Source organism: Malaya genurostris, chromosome 1 (genome assembly GCF_030247185.1).
Source record: "Malaya genurostris strain Urasoe2022 chromosome 1, Malgen_1.1, whole genome shotgun sequence".
Taxonomy (NCBI): Eukaryota; Metazoa; Arthropoda; class Insecta; order Diptera; family Culicidae; genus Malaya; species Malaya genurostris.
In genome coordinates this window covers 83,524,037-83,545,439 of record NC_080570.1, presented here as the reverse complement: position 1 = coordinate 83,545,439, position 21,403 = coordinate 83,524,037, and the positions used below count along the sequence as shown (strand labels likewise).

Sequence of the window (21,403 nt, the reverse complement as noted above, 5' to 3'; positions counted from 1 at the left end):
AAAGTACATTGTCACTCTGACACTGTATCCTGACAGTGTACCGCACGATGCAAAATGTGTCCTTGAAAATCTGCCGGAGTACTCCGTATTATAATTTGTATTTGGTAATAGATCGAGTTTAGTAAACAATGATTTTATCCATACTGTTGAATATAATGTTATGGGTATTTCCAAACATGGATAGGAAAGTAGATACCTAGTGTTATTGCTTTCCTCATATACAACAAATACTAAGCAATCACTGTAAAATTCGAATTGTGTATGATTTAGGGGCGGAAGAACAGATTCCACGCAGGTGTGGAATGAACCAGTTTTGATGTAGAACACATCTTTATTTTCTGTATAGGGGTGCAAAACAGAAACTCAAGGAAAAATACACGTAGAAATGTGGTCTGGTTTTGAACACTTACAGCTAAGTATATTTTGTATCAATTATTAATATTATTTCAATATTTGATTGGAAATATTTCTGAGATTTGATTTGAATGTATCAAGCCACGAATTTTCAATTATAAATGATTGAAATTTTGATTAGTAGCGAGCAGTGTCCTATTTTGCCTGCTAAAAATCTCCAGCATACCGGATTTTCCTGCCATAGACGGCAGGTTTGAAGGAGTAAGCGATATATCAAAGGGAAAGCATCGCTCTGATTGGTCAATCGATGCAAAAGTGAAGCTGTTGGAAGCACGGGAATCTATAAATATAAGCGAAATTATTGCTAACGTTTCAGTCCTACGCGTAGCATGCTAGAGTTAGGTTGTTGCTTGACAGCAAGACAAAAAGTGCCATAAAACGATTTAAAGCTTTAATTGGTATGCTCTGATCTTGTGTCATGCAAGCTCGGATGAAATTCCTTGTTATGTCGTTTCGCATGAGAAATTGACAACTTTCGCTTCAACCGAAATCGCAGAATGACAGAGAAACTTAACGCAATAAAAATAACTGCTTGCATACAAAACTTGAACACAAGCTTGGCGAAGAGAAGCTTAAATATCAAAATCATATCGCAAGTATGTACAAAGATACATGCATTTGGGATGTTGCTTTGTCCGCTATAAAACAAACAATGTTTGGTGTTGGTTCCCAATCAAGATCAATCTAAGCAGACTCTCGTGCAATTGCGGATTCAAAAGTGTAATGATTGTCATCTCGAGGTCGTTCTATTGTTCACTACACAATACTGTACTTGGTTTCTTCTGTCCCGAACGTAAGCGGTTTTGTTATATCGACTGACTTGGATGAAATGTGAAAGCGAACTGTATGCAAAGTTTTATCATTAACTGTTTCTTAAGCACAATGGTTTTACAGGGTGATTTTTTAAGAGCTTGAGAACTTTTTCAAACAATAAAACGCATAAAATTTGCAAGATCTCATCGGTTCTTTATTTTAAACGTTAGATTGGTACATGACATTTACTTTTTGAAGATAATTTCATTTAAATGTTGACCGCGGCTGCGTCTTAGGTGGTCCATTCGGAAAGTCCGCTTTTTTATCGACAAATTTTGTTCAGCGATGAGGCTCATTTCTGGTTGAATGGCTACGTAAATAAGCAAAATTGCCGCATTTGGTGTGAAGAGCAACCAGAAGCCGTTCAAGAACTGCCCATGCATCCCGAAAAATGCACTGTTTGGTGTGGTTTGTACGCTGGTGGAATCATTGGACCGTATTTTTTCAAAGATGCTGTTGGACGCAACGTTACAGTGAATGGCGATCGCTATCGTTCGATGCTAACAAACTTTTTGTTGCCAAAAATGGAAGAACTGAACTTGGTTGACATGTGGTTTCAACAAGATGGCGCTACATGCCACACAGCTCGCGATTCTATGGCCATTTTGAGGGAAAACTTCGGAGAACAATTCATCTCAAGAAATGGACCGGTAAGTTGGCCACCAAGATCATGCGATTTGACGCCTTTAGACTATTTTTTGTGGGGCTACGTCAAGTCTAAAGTCTACAGAAATAAGCCAGTAACTATTCCAGCTTTGGAAGACAACATTTCCGAAGAAATTCGGGCTATTCCGGCCGAAATGCTCGAAAAAGTTGCCCAAAATTGGACTTTCCGAATGGACCACCTAAGACGCAGCCGCGGTCAACATTTAAATGAAATTATCTTCAAAAAGTAAATGTCATGTACCAATCTAACGTTTAAAATAAAGAACCGATGAGATTTTGCAAATTTTATGCGTTTTATTGTTTAAAAAAGTTCCCAAGCTCTTAAAAAATCACCCTGTATATAATACCAAAAAGTCTGTGTATATAAATATAAAACTTAGGATTGATGAATGCCCTCTTAGAAAGAAACGTTCAACCAAATACAAATTATAATATAGTGGTTTTCAGCTGGACATAGAATGCGACGGAATCGTCGCAGGATAGCGAAATAATGAGCGTCAGAACCACTGATGCCAGGTTTGCAGATTGGTATCTAAATTTGCAATTTCGTTTGCTAGCAGACTTTGCAATTAAGCCGACTTTTTTGCAGATTTTCGAAATTTTTATAAACAATTGTCCATTTTAATGACTTTTGCTATTACTGTAGGGTTTTCGTTTGGTTTTTTTGTCATACTTCTAAATATTGAGGTCGCTTAGGACCATTTCTAATACGCAAACGCCTAAAATTCCACCTGGCATCGCTGCCAGAAAATTGGACAGTTGTTTTAACCCCTTCGCTGTGTGTTGTATTGAAATTAACTAGCATTAGAGCCAAAAGAAAAATTAATCGGCTGTTGGATTGAGGCCAATTGCATTTTCAACTGGTAAAATTCCTTAGCGACAATTGTTATTTCATTATTCATCGAAAGCATCAACAAATGTACATCTGTCAAAGACGACCAACTTTTTAGAGTAGACAAATAGCACAATCGAATAAAGCACGAGGTATTGAAAACCAAGGCGTCGATTAATACAAGATATAAATGAATAGGGAACATACTAAGCACAAAATAACCATTATGTACGATTCAGACGATCTGTCTTCTTTTGTCACAGTCAATCTCCGTCCCCGGAACCGTCAACATTAATTACATGCATTCTTATGGAGCCATTCACACGTAACGTCACCGTCACGGAACGTCTTGACGGACGGAGCGTGTGAACGTTCCGATAAAGAAAGTATTAAACTAATTTTGACGGAAGCTGACGTTCCGGTGACGGTGACGGAAGGAGACGGATCGTCTGAATCGTACATTATGTCAAATAAATAGCACACGCCTAAAAAATCCGTGCAAGTGGTAGCCGTAATCTGCCACATACGCATTATCAATATGAATTCATTATGACTGAAGTTTTCTTAATAACAAATAAAAAATTAATCATTGTAACGGTCAATTTAAAAAATATTTTTTTCTGGCTTGTGGTCTCGAAGAGGTTGAATCGATGCGAATGACAGTTTCGCTATCTTTGCGGCATTTTGTCGCTATCTTATCGCATCGCAATCTTTTCTAGCCGACAGTGAAAATCACTATACAGAATACTTCGACAAATTTTCAAGGACACATTTTGCATCGTGCAGTACACTGTCATGATACACTGTCAGAGTGACAATGTACTTTAACGAGTTTTCTATAAAACTAGCAACACTGAAGGGTAAGAACAAGTTCACCATAGTTACTGTTTATTATAGTGAAAAAACAAACAAACAGTTTTTATCTGATAATCAAGTTCACAAGGGAAATGTAAGTTGAACAATAATCTAGAATGGTTAAGCCACCATGAATATACTACTAGCTGTATTGATATTTGTAGATTCGTGGGTGTTTGTGTTCATTTTTCATCTTTTGTGCTAGAGCCGGTGATATTTAGACTGATTGTTGCAGTTTAAAACAGCAACGATAAACATAAACTAACAAGTTTTGCACCGTAGCAACTAGCATAAAGCGTTGCCAGAAACGATCTCCTTCCACATTTTCAAACTATCGCAATGAAAGGGAGTAATTTGCTAGGCTTACTTGTTCAGGCTGTGAACCAAACATTGGCGGTTCGTTTGTATGGGACTTAGGGGTATTATTATTTGTATTTGGTTCAACGGTGGTCCTTCATTGGTCCAATACGTTGGATCATTGGTCCAATGAACGCCCAATCAATCGTTCAACGGGGGCCAACACAGTACTTTCGTTTGCCGATTTTGAAACAGACCGTTGAACCGAATGCCATTTTTTTCGTTCAATAAACCCGGCAGACAGAGGTCCATTGTTGAGCCATTTTTTAATATGAGGAGTTAAAGCCCCGTTGAACTAGTTTTACTAGAGAATTTCTGAAGTTTATTCCACTTTTTTTAAAACTAACACTACATACCTGCACAGTACTTCTACTTCACGTAGAATAACAATAAATTTTCTTTCTATATGAAGGTAACACCTAATTTTCACACCATTTGCATTGCGGAATGCAGCTAGAATTCCTCACAAGCGGGTATTAGTTTTCTAACGACAGTTCAACATGTAGATGGTGCTGTTGTTCAAACGATGATGTTTTCGAATGAAGCTGTCAAAATACATAGGAATGTTTATTCTTCGGTGAATTTTTAATTATTTGTAGTTAAAATCCGAATAATCAAAGAATATTCTGTTGTAATTTGGAAAAACATTGATTTCTATCAATTAGAAAAAATGCTATGCTAGAAACTATTTCCGGATTTAATTATCGATTCTTATATTACTCTATGTGATAATTTGGTAACATCATCGTTTTCTTAGTCCATAAAGTGAAACATAGAAGGCGCGGAGTTGATTTGAGTTTTGCGTTTGAAAGCCAATTGACACATTGTCGCAAAGCTGATTTACCGGTAGCGACACCTGCCAATGAAAAATGGAACCAAGAAAAGGAGGATTCTTTCGGAAATTTTCATATCGGCAGTAGTGATTTGCAACATTTTATTGTTTATTCAATAGTACAAATAGATATCAGCAATAAAAATACACTCGGAGTAGAATAAAATCGATTTCAAAGTGATTACTACTACTTTTTTCAGTGTAAACTACGATGAAACATGAAAAATCTTCAGAAATGTGTGAAATTGGGTAAGGTTAGGTTTTTTCGGATTAACATTTTACTAAACAGAAACCAGTGTAAGGTTGATTTCTCGAGTACTAGAAAGTATAGCGATCGAGTACTATTTATTTTGGATACTTTATTTGTTATTTTCAGGCATCTAAAAATGGTATCAAACCAAGTTTAATGCTCTATTCTGAATAGACGATAGATTCGCACAATGAACTAAGATCAACATTACCACTTCAGAGTAAAAACTTTTTCTTCAATTTTTACTATGATTTTGCAAATGAATTTGCCCGTTTGCATAATAAATCGTTGAAAAGGTGGAGTAATTAGAATTTTTCCTACCAATTTGACAGCTCTTGCTGAAAGTATCATCTCTAAACAAGCAGCGCCTCTACATTTCAGTTTTGCGACAATATGCCAATAAGCTACCCAAAATTAGGTCATTATCTACTCAAACTGTGAGTTGATCGGTAAAAATGCACCCTCATGGTTTGAGTTGCGATCACTCGAATTAATAAACTGAAACAATATGTCAAAAAAAGTAAAGAACTGTGAGTCTAAGTCTGCCACGCTGTTCCCCATGAAACAGCTACTTGTCAAAACTGCGCCCTTTGTGTGCCGGAACTGTGCAACTGTATGAAAACGAAAGTGCCAATATTGATAAATACGCCAACGCATTGTGTTAATGTGTGATTGGTACATTGTTCTAAGCGTTTTCTCCTTGTGTGTCACTCAATTTCGAGTTATGTTGAATGAGAGGATGAGTACCCACTTGTACTTGTACTTTCCCCCTAGACGGCTGGCTATGTCTGCCAGCCATTTTTGCCGAAATTCTGCCAGAATTCCGCAAAAGTCTGGCAACAATGCAACAACCGTTTCCGGCAGAGAATTTCGCCTAGCGGTTTCTGTCAGATTCTTGCCATACAAGATTGGCAGAACCGTTTTGAATCGGTTCTACATTTTTATCGTATTGGTTTTATTTTTTCATTAAAAAGTACATATGAAAGGCAATAAATTATTGCCCTTCATACATACTAATTATAGAAAATGTTATTGCCAATAACAGTGCTTTCTCACTACCAAACATACACACTAAGATTTAATTCCTTTGTTCGGTAATATTTTTGACGAGATCTTTCGGTAATCTATATAAATAACCGATATTTCGGTACATGGGTTTTATTTTACAACAATTACGCATATTTTCACCGAACGATCAGTTTAACGTAAATTTTCATTACAGAATTCTGTATTAGATATACAATTTACACGGCAAACCTGAATAGTCGCCGAATACGGTAAAAATCATACTGTCCGTTTGGTAAAGTTATCTTCCAATAACCGAACTTCTGTGAAAATTGATTGTCATGAAACTAACTGTCAAACAGTTATTAAAATATTCAGTGAGTGTCTTTTTATTAACCAAACGAAATAAATGTTGAAGGGTTCATTGAATGGATTGAGGTACAGGTGATAAAAGTTTTTAAGACATTAGATCCACTAACAGCTTTTTGTTTACTTATAGGCAGAAAATAATTTTGTATCACTAGTCCACTTGCTGCCAACACAAATTGTTCAAGGGTAATTTTTGTTGAACTGGACGGATTGTGCAGTGTTTTGGAAGGCGCTCATAATTCCGGTCAGTCGGAACATCTAACACTTTTTAAATTTCTCGTGTAATATAACCATTTTCTCCATTCGTTTTTGTGAATATGTTTTTTTTTTTTTGAAATCCGAAAATCCAGAATTTTGACCCAAGGAAAACAAACAAACAAAAATTACCGAACAATCTGCTAGATCCATTTGGTTTACAGTTTACGGTAGTTGTTTGACAGTTCAGCAATTACCGAACGATCGGTAATCAATTCAATTACCGAACTGATTACCGAACGTTCAGCTGTTGAAAATTCGGTAAAAAATTACCGAATACTGCGAAATTTTCCAAGTGTGTACACATATTTCAATCGCATTTAACTCGTCTCAAGAATCGTGTTTTGTATGTACATGCGGGATTGAAAAACATCAAATGAAGTCGATAAAAAAAGAAAAAAGAAGGAAGAGAGAAATAAACAAGACACATACGACGAGATACTGACGCAATTTCGCCTGAAAAATTTTGACAGCATCCGGAATGCAGCCAGTCTTCTGACGGTTGCCAGAATTCCTCACAAGCGGGTAGCGTGCTTTGTTATGCACTCTTACAAGCTGTTACCTAATTTTGGGTCAAAGCCTCCCATCAGCTCAAAGTTTGAGTAGATAAGACCTAATTTTAGGTACTTTATAGAAGAGCTTGACAATCAGTGATTTCTCCTCAAAATAGGTGGAAATTAAATGAAACGTGCACACATTTCACAGACAGGTTTTTGCCTTGATTACAGATTTTTGAAAAAATGACCTGGCATCCCTGTTTCAGCGGCATTACCCTCTCAGCAGGCCGTTCAATTTTGTTGATTTTTGAGCGCTTGTTGAATGATATATTGCACGAAATATTCGTTCAATTTGCTGGAACGGTTTGTTGTTGTTTTTTCTCTGGCAAAAATAGTTTGAAAATTAAGTGTTACCTTTACATAGAAAGAAAATTTGTTGTTATTCAACGTGAAGTAGAAGTATTTTGCAGGTATGTATTGTTAGTTTAAAGAAATGAGTGGAGAAAACTTCAGAAATTCTGCAGTAAAACTAGTCCAACGGGGCTCCAACTACAGACTAACAGACAGGACACTCAAATTAGATTCTTCAATCATTTTAACGGTCATTTTGAATATTCCTTTATTTGGGACAGTACTCACATGTGTCATGATGGCGCCACGTTACACTATCAAAAACATCCTGTCTGTCATCTAGACTGTGCTTATTTTTTTCATTTACCAACAGAGTTGCCATTCATACAGAATAACCTGTAATGTTTTGATTTGTATACGTCCATGCGAATTTCATGCAGGATACAGATTTAATAAATATTGCCAAAACTATATACATAATTGTGCCTACTTCTCATCCTCCAACGCAATACAAAATCGAACCCGTTTTGTTACAATATTTACTTGCTTCTGGTCTGCCGCCACTTAATTTCGGGTGAAGACTACCAACACAATAAAAAATAGTCTAGATGAACAACGTTGAGTCAAATAAATGGTAAACCTTCCAACATCGGGAAAAAATTAAATATATTATCAACGTAATCCAATAATTTATTGTGACGATTCACTTTCAAATATTTTAATGAAATCAGGCATCCCTGCAAGCAGCTGATCGGTGTTGACAAACGAGGGGAAACCAACTAGTAAAAAAACTTTTACATAACACAAGGGGTGTACCGATAGTAAATAGTTCGCGCAGTACAATATAGGTGGAACTAGTGCATCACGAAAAATTATTTTTATAAGAATTTACTCATACTGTCATGTCTGTTAGTCTGTGGGGATACTTCCCTGTTGTTGGTGACTGTCACAGGTGTATTGGGGTTGCTTGGGGTTGATGTGAAGGAAGCACCGTTGTCCTTTGGTATAGTTGTCTCCTTGTCCGGTTTATCACATGGCTTACCGTAGTGAACAGCTTTTTGGCAATATTGACACGTGGCCATCTGATTATCATAGGTAACAAGTGATTTGCACGGTATTCTTGTATCCTGACCGAATGTCACATAAGAAGGTATAGGCCTCCTCAAGCGCATGCGTAACAAACGTACGCCATTTAGAATACCGGGGAAAAAATTCTTCCACTTTTCTTTTTCGATAGAGAGAATCTCTCCGTATTGGGACATAGTTGCGCGAATATAAGGATCGGGGACGCATGAGGGTAGATCATGCACACGCACTTCTATAGCACTATCTTCCATATATACTGGAATGTTGTACTTGATATTTTCAAGCTCCACATAGTGCACATTATTATTGTCTTTAGCGAATTGAATTGCATCCAACTCTTTATAGAACTGGATATAAACAACATTATTGGTCTTATTGCATTGAAGTAAATGTACACGATTAATGTCAAGATGCATTTGCTCCTTAAGCAAACCTTCAAGTTCTCGTATCGAAGGTCGAATTTTGCACTGTCTGAAGTCAACAATGATTGTATTCTTTCGTACCGGCGGTAGCTCGTTTGGTTCACTCATTTCGAGATCGTTCTATTGTTCACTACACAATACTGTACTTGATTTCTTCTGTCCCGAACGTAAGCGGTTTTGGTTTATCGACTGACTTGGTTGAGATGTACGATTTCACATTTCACACATTTCAGTTTCGTGACGTTTCAGTGACGCCTTCAGTGCGCCAAATAATCAGTATCCGTGCACGGTGTCGTCACTCCGCTACCTAATTTTGGGTCAAAACCTATCCAAAATCAACTAAAGTGCATCTCTTCAATTTTGGGTAACGAGTGATAAACTCAAAATTTGGGTAAATGTAAGTTTAGTACAAGTATTACTCCATAAAAAACCTTTCTTAATCCACCTAGTGGTGTGATAATGCCTTTCTCTTCTATCGTAAAAGTCTCATGAAAATATATTTCATACTTTTACTAAATAATTTCGGATACTAATTTTGACACCAATTGATTCAGATTGATTCGAGTACACTGAAAATCACTTCTGCTTATTTTTTGAGGAGAAATCACTAATTGTCGAGCCCTTCTATAGTCCAATCTACGTGCGAATGTGTTGGTGTGTCTATTCTCAGCAGTTGGAAGGTTAATGCTAGTGTGAGTATGTCGAAATAATCCAGTGAATTTTGTCGAGCCGCATCGTGCCAATTATTGAAGACATATATGCAATAAAAAACACTGCAATGCAAAGAGAACAGTTGAGAAAGACATAAAATCGTTCATGAAACTCTATATCTCGTAATGGAACTGTCTTCTACTTGGTTCATTAGTTCATAACTTACGACATTCTATATGCATTTTCCGCAGTGATGATTATGAGTCAAAAATGTTTTACCTCAGTGTAAAATTGAACCCACAACAAACTTTGACTTCGGCTCGCACACATTCTAATTTCGTATATGAATAGATCTGCGCACTCTGCTTCGGTGTGAGTAACAGAGACGTTAAATTGCTCAATAAGCTACCCAAAATTAGGTCGTTATCTACTCAAACTTTGAGTTGATGGGTAAAAATGGGTGGCGTGCTTTGTTAAGTTACCCAAAATTAGGTCGTTATCTACTCAAACTTTGAGTTGATGGGTAAAAATGGGTGGCGTGCTTTGTTATGGTATAACACTTGTACTAAACTTACAGTTACCTAAATTTTGAGGTCATAACTCGTTACCCAAAATTGAGGAGATGCACTTTTGGGTAGGTTCTGACCCAAAATTAGGTAGCGGCTGGTAAGAGTGTAGTTCACAAAAGCATGCTTCACTGTTTATGTCACACAGTCAGCATCATTTTTCCAAACTAGTGCTTGACATTTGCGTTGCTTATTTGTATGAGAACAGTGATGCTAATCTAAAAAACCTGTTTTAATCCACCTAGTGGTGTAATGATGCCTTTCTCATATCAATCATACCATCATATATAATTCTTCAAAATAATTTTCTTCGATTCCTGAAAAGAATAACCGAAATCGGTTTGTTTGACCGTCTACTGATAAAAACTATTATTTGGAGAAGATTTGAGGTCGATTTAGAAAACTTTTTACGGTTTTTCGCCCTTTTCAGTATACAATTTTTAACACACTTTACCTTATATTTACGAATACGGAAGTTGGATCCAGATGAAATTCAGGAATTACATATGGGACCACAGGACCTTTCGGTTCAGCCATTTCTTAGAAAAATTAGTGCACTTATTTTCACATTTTACCCAATAATTCCGGAACCGGAAGTCGGATTCAAATAATATTCAGGAAATTTGTATGAGACCACAAGACCTTTCATTTGAATCTAAGTTTGTGAAAATCGGTTCAGCCATCTCCGAGAAAAGTTAGTGCAAAAAAACGTTACATACACACAGACATTTTGCGTACTCGACGAACTGAGTCGAATGGTATATGACACTCGGCCCTCCGGGCCTCGGTTCAAAAGTAGCTTTTCACAGTGATTGCATAACCTTTCTATATGAGAAAGGCAAAAAGCACGCTAGCCATTTTTTAGCATTAGCATTAGCATTAGAGACCGCCCGTGTGTTGCTACTCCGTTATTGATCTGGACCAATTGAGATTGCAAAATGATTTTTTGAAGTAACATGTTTGGGAATAACACATTGTTTCACACTGTGCAAACTGTATTGAACCATGCATGCTGATCAATACCGACGCCGGCCACGTCCGAATGCAGATCTACTTGGGAGGGAAAGGATTGTTAGTTCGATGCATGTTGCTACTAAGAACCGAGGAATCCTCTGCATTCCCACATGCATCACAGGAGAGGATAGTTTGTTAGTAAATGTTTTAATAATGTGATCATGTGTTTATTGCCCTGGGTAGCCGGCTACCAAGAATATTTTAAATTATTATCGTTTCATGTGTTACTTTGTGCTGGCAATATAATGCACGAAACAGTCAATCTCCGAAATTGACAAAACTCCGGACAGCCGGCTGTCGAGTATGCAGTCACTCGTTTATGCAACTACCTTTCGCGTTTTTTTAGTCATGGAAAAAAAACACATGCGGATTGATAAAAAAAAGGTATCATCTCACTGCTAGGTGGATTAAGCACGTTTTTATAAATGAAACTACGTGATACAAAATAAACGAGCGAATAGGATTTAGACAAAAAAGTTGATTCATTGCATTGAAATATTCTAAACAGTTATTATAAAATCATTTTAAACCACCAAACAAAGGTCAACAGATTTCACACGCGTCTTGATTCTTTATTATTTCCGCTTTATTATTTTAATTATTTATTAAAATTATTAATTGGTTATATTAGTTGATCTGGGCAGCCGGCTACCGAGAAAAATATTAATTTACTGTTTGAAATATTAATATCAAGTGTTTTTTACTATGTTTTCAATATACCGATATATGTTATCTCTGTTACTAACTTTGTAATATAAACGGATTTGCGCAATGGTTGATTTTTATCATTCATTTTATAATCCTGAAAGACAATCAATAACATGGAAGAAGAAATCATTCCTAATAAAACTTTTCTCCGAAGCTAGACGGAAATTGATAGGTTGAATAAAGAGATGATTTAGTAAAATAGAGTAATCAGAAGTAAAACATTGAAAATATTTGATAACTGAAAGGAAAAAGAAACTTCTGCAATTGTCGCCTTTTACGACATGGAAGCAGGTCTCCAGTGGATCTATTCTTGGTTCATTTTTTTCCGCCGGATTCCACACGGCATCTAGGCTGGTACAGTCCGGAGACCAAAAAGCACGCTAGCCATTTTTGCCGATCAACTCAGTTTGAGTAGAAAACGACACAATTTTGGATAGCTTATAGAAGAGCTCGACAATGAGTGATTTCTCCTCAAAAATGTGTAGAAATGATTTTCAGTGTGCGAAAGGCATCATTACACCACTAGGTAAATTAGTTTTTTTTTTAAATTTTCCGTTTGGACCGATGATGTGTTCTAAATAAAAAATCTTGCGATGAACATGATGGTATTTTAAATTTTACCGTTGTCTCCATCGCACCACAGACAAGGTATTTTTGAATATAAATAGTTGTTATTAACCAGGTTAGGATATATAAAAGATGATTTTTGTTCTTATAAATGTATTGGCACTTAACATTAGGTATGTTTATTATAGGCTAAATAATGATTTATATCCATACGATAAATCATATTGGGATCCTTACTAATTTTTTCCATGTCGTCCTCATGTAACACTTGGTGAGTATGTTGCCACTTCCATATGATACGATGAATATACGTATTTTTGAAAGAAGCTATTGTTTCATCCGTACACTTCATTTGTTCCGGAAAAAGCGATATTTGTCTTTTCTTACAATAGTAATAAAACTTGCTTTGGCTTTTGGAATAAACCTTGAGAAAATCGTCACGAATCTCATTAAGGAATAATAAGGCCCGAGGAACATAGAATCTAGCTGGTTCATTACTGTTACGTAGATGGTAACCTAAACGAATTTCCCCTCCTTTAAGTTTGTAGCTCACAAGCTGATTGAAAAATAATTCTAAATCGCTAAGGGCGAAAAGTTTCTTGCTTCTTATGGGCATAGTAACAGTGTGAGTAGAATCCATATTTTTAACTGTCTTAAGAGGTTTACTTAAAGCCATAGCAAATTTTGCGCAAATTTTTAACCTCTCTCTAAGCGGCCACTTGCGAATATCTTTACCGCCAAGAATAATACCATCAATAATATGAAACGTATTTATGGAAATCTGAGATCTTCCTTCGCCCTGTAATTCCTTTACGATTTCACCGTACAGCAAGGTTTTTGAAGGTAGTTCCAAATATACATCTTTAACTAAACTCCATACATGTTTTATCGAGTTATATTGTAATACTTCCTTTCCACCTTTTCCTATGAAAAGTGTACGAAAGTTTTTACTAGTGTTTTCAGTGTTGTCTAAAGGTACGAAATACCATCCATGTACTGAAGGAAAAAGTTGTTCCAGTTTCGAGCTATTTAATTGCTCTTCCGGTGCCGAAAGAAACAACTTTTCATTTACCCATTCTTTTAATAAATTATTAACGATATGCTCATTACTTGGCTTTGGTAAAACTTTACGCAAGTTATCTTCTAAATTCCATAATTGCAAGCATCTGATCTTGATGTCGTTTTGTTTATTTTCCACCAGTTCTTCATTGGCACTAAATGCTGCAATTTTAAGTAACCCAACGATCTGTTTTTGTCCTAATTCATTATTACTGTTGTAAACATATTGAAAAAAGTCGTTATCTTCTTTCATCATCGAAAATGGTACAAGTTCTATAACATCTGTTTCCTCATTTTGATTCATCAATAGTTTATTCACTTCGTAAAGGTGTTGTGCTATTATGTCCGTTCTTGCTTTTTTCCATTTGCATACTAAGTAACGTTCAGAATTTGCTGGTCTGCTGGTGTTTGGCTTACATATGCATATTTTTTTGAAACTTTTATATGCCAAATATATAAGCCCTACACTAAACGGCGTAAATAAGTCGAATAGCTTAACTACGAAATGGCCGCTAGTTCTTACAATATTCAATGCTACTAATATTTCACAGAGATACAACTGTTTTGATAAAATTTCTTGCGCGTTTTCGTTTCCCTCGACAGAAAAGCCTCCATCGGCCATCATAACATGGACTCCAAACTCCGTTTGATTCATTATATATTTCGTGAATCCATCTATGTTGGTGAGATCAAAAATATCACCATTATTTTTGGGGCCATAATATGTGTCAAATGTTTCTGGTGTCCCTGCTATAAAATCGTGCAATTTGAAGTCATTTTCACCACGCAAGGTAAACCCGAAACCTTTAGCTTCCCATTTTTTTCGCCACAAGAAGTATTCTGAAAACCCTCCCGGGCCCGCACAAACATCTGCGAAGTACAATAGATCTTTACTTCCTACCAAAGAATTGCCAGATTCGTCTACAGGATTGGTGAACATGTACTCAAACATGGAATCCAAGTTAGCCATCTTCACTGCTGCTCTGTTCATGAATATATTAGATTTGATTGCTTCAAATGGGTTCGATTTAGCTCTTGCTTTCCGCATTTCCTTTGCATCCAATTTATCGAAGGCTGTTTTGCATTCTAAAATTTTGTTAAGTACATTCTTCTGGCAGAACTGGTCTTCCCCTGAGATATTTAAATTTCTCTTCCCAAGTTTGATCCAAGATTTCAGTAAATCTATGTTCCAATCGTCTACATCCTGATTTTTATTTTCCAACCAATGTATCTCTTCTGGAATATCTATGCGCTCTAATGACACATCCCAACTTGAAGCTGCTGTATCCAGTTCATCCAATTTCAGTCCTGTAAATACAAAACTAGGTATAATATACTTCAAAATCAAATTAACATGTCAATAAAGTTTCCAATTAAAAAACAATTCTCGCTCAATACTAACCAAGTCCTCGACGTCCCTTTTGAGCAACAATTTGTACAATATCGGTACGACCTTGTCCACTTCTCCCAAGACCTCTGCTTTTGTCGTATTTCATCTTGTCCATCATTCTCATCGATTGCTCAGAATAAACTATAGATTTACTACTCTTTACAGAGTCTGCTGCGAACACGCATTGTTGTGATCGAATCATTTTTGATGAAAACTTTTCCTCGAAAACAGCTACCCGCTTCAATGTTTTTTCGCACTTATTGCTGCACGATTCAAGATTAGAAGCCATATCTGATTCACAGTTATCAGATTCTGAACAATAGAGTTTTGTAGAGTTCATGTTATTAATATCCATAAGTATATAGTAGTTCCACTATTTTAAGGTTTATATGCCAAATAATAGTTTTTGTTTCTGTATGTTTTCTTCTAAACGGTACACAAAATGTTTAATTCTTCTCTTCCTTTTGGACTTTGGTCAGTGATGCCAGGTAAAAATTTCATATATTTGAAGACAGGGTTTCAGAAGTCTGTATATGTGAAAAAAATCTGCAGTCAGCAAGCACGATGTAAAATACCCTGGTGATCACGTTCTTCTATGTGTTAGTGCGGATGTCATTTTATTTTGGAATAACAGAAAGACGTGAAGAAGAAAAACCATAAACAAATGACGTTCCGGGAGTTGTTTTTATGAAAATATTTAGAGTTGGTTCTGTTTGCGAAAATATTGACAGTGAAATGCGATGTTTTGTTCCGGGATGTTTCAATCGTTTTCATCACCTGCATTTGAAATGCCACCCACAGCACAATCACTCCATTATCCATGATAACTGTAATAGATACCACAGTGCGATCCGCCAAATCCTTCCTCCAACGAAATGAACAGAATCGGATGTGTGTAAAATTTTCTATATTTCGACGTTACCTTGCAAGCCCTTGAAGAATAAATGTCCAGATTTTCAATTAGTGCCAAAGATTCGCCAGGCTGCGCGACAACTGGAGTAACTTAGAAGTAAAATCCCGATCTGAAATGGTCGTTTGTTTATGTTTACATGCTTGAATCCCAGCGCGCCATAACATAATTAATTTCGAGAGAAAATTACCAACACAACCAAAACTGTCTTATCACGCCACCAGTGTATTTTACGTCGTGCCCAAAATCTACATATTTATAGACAAATCTGCAGATCTGGCATCTCTGACTTAGGTAAACATCTACACTCTTACCATCCGCTATCTAATTTTGGGTTAAAATCTACCCAAAATCAACAAAAGTGCATCTCCCCAATTTTGGGTAACTAGAGATGTCCTTAAAATTAAGGTAAATCAGCTGTTTTTCAAAGAACGGCGAATCTAACATTGACAGCAAATGGAGAAAATCATCGATGAATGTTTCGACTTTGGTTTCAAATCGTGTTTAGAAATTATCGTATATTCTCTGATCAATTTATGATTAGTCGATGAATTGTTAGTTTATCTTCAAAAGGCACGCAAATGTTACCACTTTCCTTCTATATCCACTGAATAAATCAACATAAAAAGAGTTTCGCCCTTTTCGATTTGTTTACTTTTATGCTTCCTGTGTGAATGATGAAGTTACGCCCTTGCCCATTTTTTGTGAAATTAGTTGGTTTTCGTGACTAAGATAAATATTCGGGTAATTTTATCGTCTCATTTATTATTTCCAGTAGTAAAAGGTTCAGAAACCATAAAAAATAAAGAAAACAAATAGTTTCGCCCTTCCTTACTAGCAATTGAAGTATCGCCCTGTTTGTTGGCATGGAACACGGAGGGCGAAACTTGCATAAACAAATGGAATGACAGTTTCGCCTTTTATAGTTCTTTGTATTACTAAGATTGGGATTTTTGTAGAATACGAATTTTTAGACAAAATTGTAGGATTTTGAAGCATTTATTGGTAGGAGAGAGAACCTCGATTTGTTTACTTTTGTAAGATACGTCCTTCTTTGAAAAACAGCTGAAATGTAGGTTTATTACAAGTGTTATAGTATGTTCACATTAGCGCTGATATCAAGTGATATACGGATATACTTGATATCCGATGATATCATGTGCGATATCACTTGATATCCCATACAATTTTATGTCAACGCATATCACCATTTTGGCATGATATCCGGGATATCATGTACGATATCATGTCGAGTTGTCAAAAATCGCTACTAGCAACACGGATAATGGCATTGAACGTACTCATTTATAAACGTCACTTTGAGAGTGACAATAAACAATCATTATAATTTTAAATTTTTCAACGAATACTGGGGTTCGGAAACCATTAATTGCAAGACTTCAATTAATGATTGAATTGTAGGAGAGAAAAGCAATATTATTGATCTTACTCCTAATGGGAACATTCAATATGACAACTTGATTGTCAAACGATATCATTTCGATCATATGTGAACACTTCGACATGATATGCATATCATCTTGGTATATCAAGTGATATCAGCGCTAATGTGAACATGGTATTATGCCAAAACAAAAAACGCTACCCATTTTTACCTACACTGAAAATTATTTCTACCTATTTTTTTAGGAGATATCACTCATTGTCGAGTTCTTCTTTAGGTTACACAAAAGTAGGTCATTTCTGCTCAAACCTTGCGTTGATCGGTAAAAATTGGTAGCGTGCTTTGTTATGTCATAATACTTGTACTAAACTTACATTCACCTAAATTTTGAGGTCATCAATCGTTACCCAAAATTGGGGAGATGCACTTTAGTTGATTTAGGGTAGGTTTTGACCTAAAACTAGGTAGCGCTGGTAAGAGTGTATCATCTTAAAGATTAGCGGCCCATACACGAGTCATTAAAAATGTCATTACTAAAAAATAATATCATTTTAATGAACGTGTAATGGTGCACTAATGACGAAATTTCTAACAAATTTGAAATACATCATCACTTAGTCATAATTTAAAATGACATTTTTAATGCTCAGGGCCGCTTTTGAGTAGGTTTTGACCCAAAATAAGTAGCGGCCTATAAGAGTGTACAATGAAAATCATTTATACCTATTTTTAAGGAGAAATCACAAAAAAATTTTATTTCAGTTTAACAATAATTTCATTTGGTTTTTTATACAAACTCACATAGTATCCTCTTTCCTTTTTTCACAATATCGAATCCTTCCCAGACCTATTTTCCTTCTACAAACTTTGTTTGTACAATTCAGTTTTTCCTAATAATATTTAATAGTTTATAGTATTTTAAAGTGAATGCGACTTACTTTACTATGGGGTGCCTTTTCAAAATTTACCCTCTGAGAGAGTGATAAGTTTTTGATCGTGAATACCTCTTGTTGTATCTAACGAATCAGCATAATTTTTGCTACATGCCATCAAAAATATGTTCACAATTTTATGATAAAATATTCAGTTGTGTGACATAATCTCAAACAATTCAAAATTAAACTTTTCTGAAATGTTTGGTATAAACGAGTATCATTTTTATAAGGCGCGTTTGCCTTTCTCGTATTTTAAAGCTCATAGCTCAGTGACCTGTGGAAGGGTTTATATAATCTAACTACCAATAGAATCGAAATTTTTCAAGTTAAGCGTGTATAGAAAAAGCATTGAATTATTTCAATAGTACACTATTGAAAAACCTGTCTCATTTGACCCATGTCAACACCAGCCAGTCAGAACGCGTTCTGAGGAAGAGGACAAAATATCTGCTGCTGTACAACAAATCGTTCGAGGAAATGTTCCGAACAGTGTTTAATATCGTAGTGAGTTCCGCACTTTGGTCCTTCTGAAAGGCAGGAATGAATCCCGTACAGCATCCGGATAGTTTCTTTCAATGAAATGCAAATCCGAAATTAATTTCTATATGCTGCTGTTTTTATAGCCGTTAGGACCGCCCATTAGTGAAAAGGCTACAGACGAAATCACAAAAAAGAAACCTCTTAACAAAAATTGGATCAGTTTGGGTTCTATCACCACTGCGACCAGATGTATTGTGTGTCGTTTGCAAAACTAGTTTCGCTTCCGACAAGAGCGATTACGTCACAGCTGCTACTCGTTTGCATTGGTGAAAAAATAACGGTGGAGAGCATTACACAAAATCAGCCGTTCTAAAGGCTCTAAAAGTTTTCTAAAGAACTATTAGGATTTGTTCTTCGCAAATCGAAGGTAAAGATCCTCAGTTTAGTGCAAATCTAGAACAGTTTGGTTAGACTTGTGCACTTTTCGCTGTGTGAAATTCACAGTAATCGAAAGCAATTGAAGCCTTCTTTGTTTTTACGAAAAATGTGGAAAAGGGGGATGCTTGCATAATTCATACAATTGATCAAGTAATTGATATTCGGAAGTGTTAAGGAACATGTCAGTTGTTTTCGTATTCACGACATCCAGTTATGTCTCTGACATTACACACCCGCCTTTTTCTTTTATTTACAGAATCATCTTACGTTTGGTTGAATATGGCCTTCGACGACGTTTTCAGCAAAGATTTTACTTCACGCTATCGGTTTCACCGACCTTCAAACACATTTCAATAATCTCAAAATCTTACTCTAAATGAATTAAATTTTTACCTTTTCTTGTATTATCAACACTATCCAAACCCATCTAACAAACTATTCAACCAATTTATTCAATTTTTAGCTAACTATATGAGCAATCCAAAATAAATTCACTACACTGAAAGAATTTAGCGGCCACAAGCTGAATGATTTTTTCTTCATCCGATCCCCATAACGATTTTCAGATGGTTTTAATAAGTCGGCCATTCAATTTCCCCTCTGTCAAAAACAAATTGATGTGTATGAATATCATTGAAAGTTTGTTTGACGCACATACACTTATAAATTGAATGAATCCAAAATGTAGATGATTTCGTTTCAAAATTAATCATCACAGCAGCCATATAGGAAATACTATTCATTTTGTAGTGCGTATGATGTTCGTACATATAATCGCATACCATAAACCGAATGAATTTAATCTACACCAATCGTCGGATGATATTAAGGAGATTTTCATGTAGTTTTATGTATTACGGAGTCCTTATAATGCGGATGATATTAAGATGAATTAATATTGAAATTATACAGCTGGAAATGAAAATAAATTAAAATGCAAAAGACCTACAATTAAAAAATGTTTTAACTATTCTCCACTGCCATTTTCAAACATTTCTATGACAGTTGAATTTTTTTACAATTGCATTGGAGTTCAATGAGTATGAATAAGAACTGGTCAAAGTGTCAAAAAGGTATCACAGTATATGGATATTTTTCAAAATCAATGAACTGATATGTAAGTGCTCCTAACAAAGGTGGAAATGATCAGATTTGATGAGAAAAATAAGACGAAGAATGTCCCACATACTTTCGTCAACTAAGATGTTGGAACTGATTTTGTCGTATACTATAGTTTACAAAAATTGATAAGATTATTCGCAAGAGTGTTTTGGGCTGGAACCGCAGGATGCCTAATAAAACTATGAAATATTGTACGAATAATTAATTCGGCAATTTCAATTTATTTTATTGAAACAGTAACAAAGTCATAAAAAGTTAATTTAATGAATAGAATTGGTTGAAGCTGCAATTTGTTTTCCTTTAATGAATTTAAATTTTTTTTAAAACATTTTCACTGAATTCATAAAAACAATAACATTGAAAGAAGAAGATACAAAAAACACTGAAGATAAAAATCATTTATTTAACAAAAATAAAAATTTATTTATTCAAATTTAAATTTGGTTTATTTTCGCATACGTGTTATTATAATTCTAATTAATATATTTTAAACCGATCAGCACTATCACCCGATTCATCTGGAAAGCTTTGCTTCCAACCATTACGACGAAAGTTTTTTCAAGTTTTCATCTGCTTTTTGAAGTTGGTCGTATTTTTGTTGTTGGTAAAACTGTTTATTATAATCGAATGATTTATTGCCGAATTTATATAAATCCACTTACACTGATTACACCAGAAATTACCGAGCGTGCTATTTTTCTTTGAAATGAATTCCGAACTGTAAAACATGTCGCAACATTGGTCGTATGTATGCGGATCAAAGATAATTTCTTCTGGCTTCTTACTCTTGACTAAAATAACTGAAAGACAATTGGTTAAATAGTTGATAATGTCTCAAGAAACTTACCTTCCCCCTCCATGGTAGTAAAAATAATATATTTAATTAGGCACTCTGCTTTAGTTTTAAGGTGCCGAGAGCAAGATTTTCACATATACCACTTAGACACCTGAGACAATGTTGCAGAGAAACCAAAAGATTTATTGTTACATATTCATTGAAACTATTCCATTGAACATAAGTAGACATTTCAGTATTCTGTATAAACTATGCTGGAGTCGGTTGAGTTATCGTACTAATTTTCGTCAAGGTTTTCAATGGATTGTACACAAAATTTATACAATGAAGTGTGTAGGTTCTTAAGTATCGTAACAAT

At 35.5% G+C, this 21,403-nt stretch overlaps 1 protein-coding gene across 1 annotated transcript; it reads right to left on the bottom strand.

Annotated features, from left to right (window-relative positions):
• Positions 1-7,901: 7,901 nt before the first annotated feature.
• Positions 7,902-15,462, bottom strand: LOC131440644 (cap-specific mRNA (nucleoside-2'-O-)-methyltransferase 1). Its single transcript, XM_058612106.1, has 2 exons — positions 14,972-15,462; positions 7,902-14,877 (listed from the first exon to the last, which is right to left on the bottom strand). The coding sequence occupies exons 1-2, from the start codon at positions 15,312-15,314 to the stop codon at positions 12,680-12,682; spliced, it is 2,541 nt and encodes an 846-aa protein (XP_058468089.1). The 5' UTR covers positions 15,315-15,462; the 3' UTR covers positions 7,902-12,679.
• Between the last annotated feature and the right edge of the window lie 5,941 nt (positions 15,463-21,403).